Below are 694 nucleotides of genomic sequence, written 5' to 3' on the forward strand. Positions count from 1 at the left end.
ACATAAACAATCCATCATATCCTGTGTACTGAAATCCATAATCCATTTTCTTGTTTCAGTTTATTTGATAGCTTTTCCCAGTACGTTATATGATGAACAAGTGCGAACGTGTGTTCAACTATTTCGATAAAGACAGAGATGGAAAACTAACCCCGTTGGAGCTCCACCGTTGCATTGGATCAATCTGCGGTGATTTATCACTTGAAGAGGTACAACAGGTGGTTGCGCCGTTGATTTCCAGTGAGAACGGGGTTCTGGGAATGGATGAATTGGAGTGTTTGGTCGAAAGCGACAACGAAGAAGAGAGAATAGAGGACTTGAAAAAGACGTTTAGAATGTATGAAATGGAAGGAAACGAATGCATTACTCCAAGAAGTCTAAAGAGAATGCTGAGCATAATGGGAGAGTCGAGGTCTGTCGATGAATGTGTTGGAATGATTAATCGATTTGATCTCAACGGCGACGGGGTGCTCAGCTTCGATGAGTTCAAAATCATGATGCTGAGCTAAGTATTGCAAGCACATGCATAAAATATGCTATTACTGCGTCACTAACTAAGAATTTTTTCATTTATTTTTCTACTACAGGATTTTTCGAGTGAATATTGGATTTGATTCTTTTGTAAGTTTATTTGTTCATGCGATCATTTATCGCATTTAATAAAAATGAATATTTCTACTATATTGAAGCGATC

The 694-nt window shown here is 37.9% G+C and overlaps 1 protein-coding gene across 1 annotated transcript; it reads left to right on the forward strand.

Moving 5' to 3' along the window:
* On the forward strand, positions 1–694 carry LOC111378369 (putative calcium-binding protein CML19). The gene has a single exon (XM_023001559.1). The coding sequence runs from the start codon at positions 90–92 to the stop codon at positions 507–509; it is 420 nt and encodes a 139-aa protein (XP_022857327.1). The 5' UTR covers positions 1–89; the 3' UTR covers positions 510–694.

The sequence above is a fragment of the Olea europaea genome, unplaced genomic scaffold (genome assembly GCF_002742605.1).
Source record: "Olea europaea var. sylvestris unplaced genomic scaffold, O_europaea_v1 scaffold1806, whole genome shotgun sequence".
In the NCBI taxonomy this organism is placed as follows: domain Eukaryota; kingdom Viridiplantae; phylum Streptophyta; class Magnoliopsida; order Lamiales; family Oleaceae; genus Olea; species Olea europaea.

Bases quoted from the DNA above. Each gene is read 5' to 3' on its own strand.
- LOC111378369 (XM_023001559.1), top strand. From the start codon at position 90: ATGATGAACAAGTGCGAACGTGTGTTCAACTATTTCGATAAAGACAGA.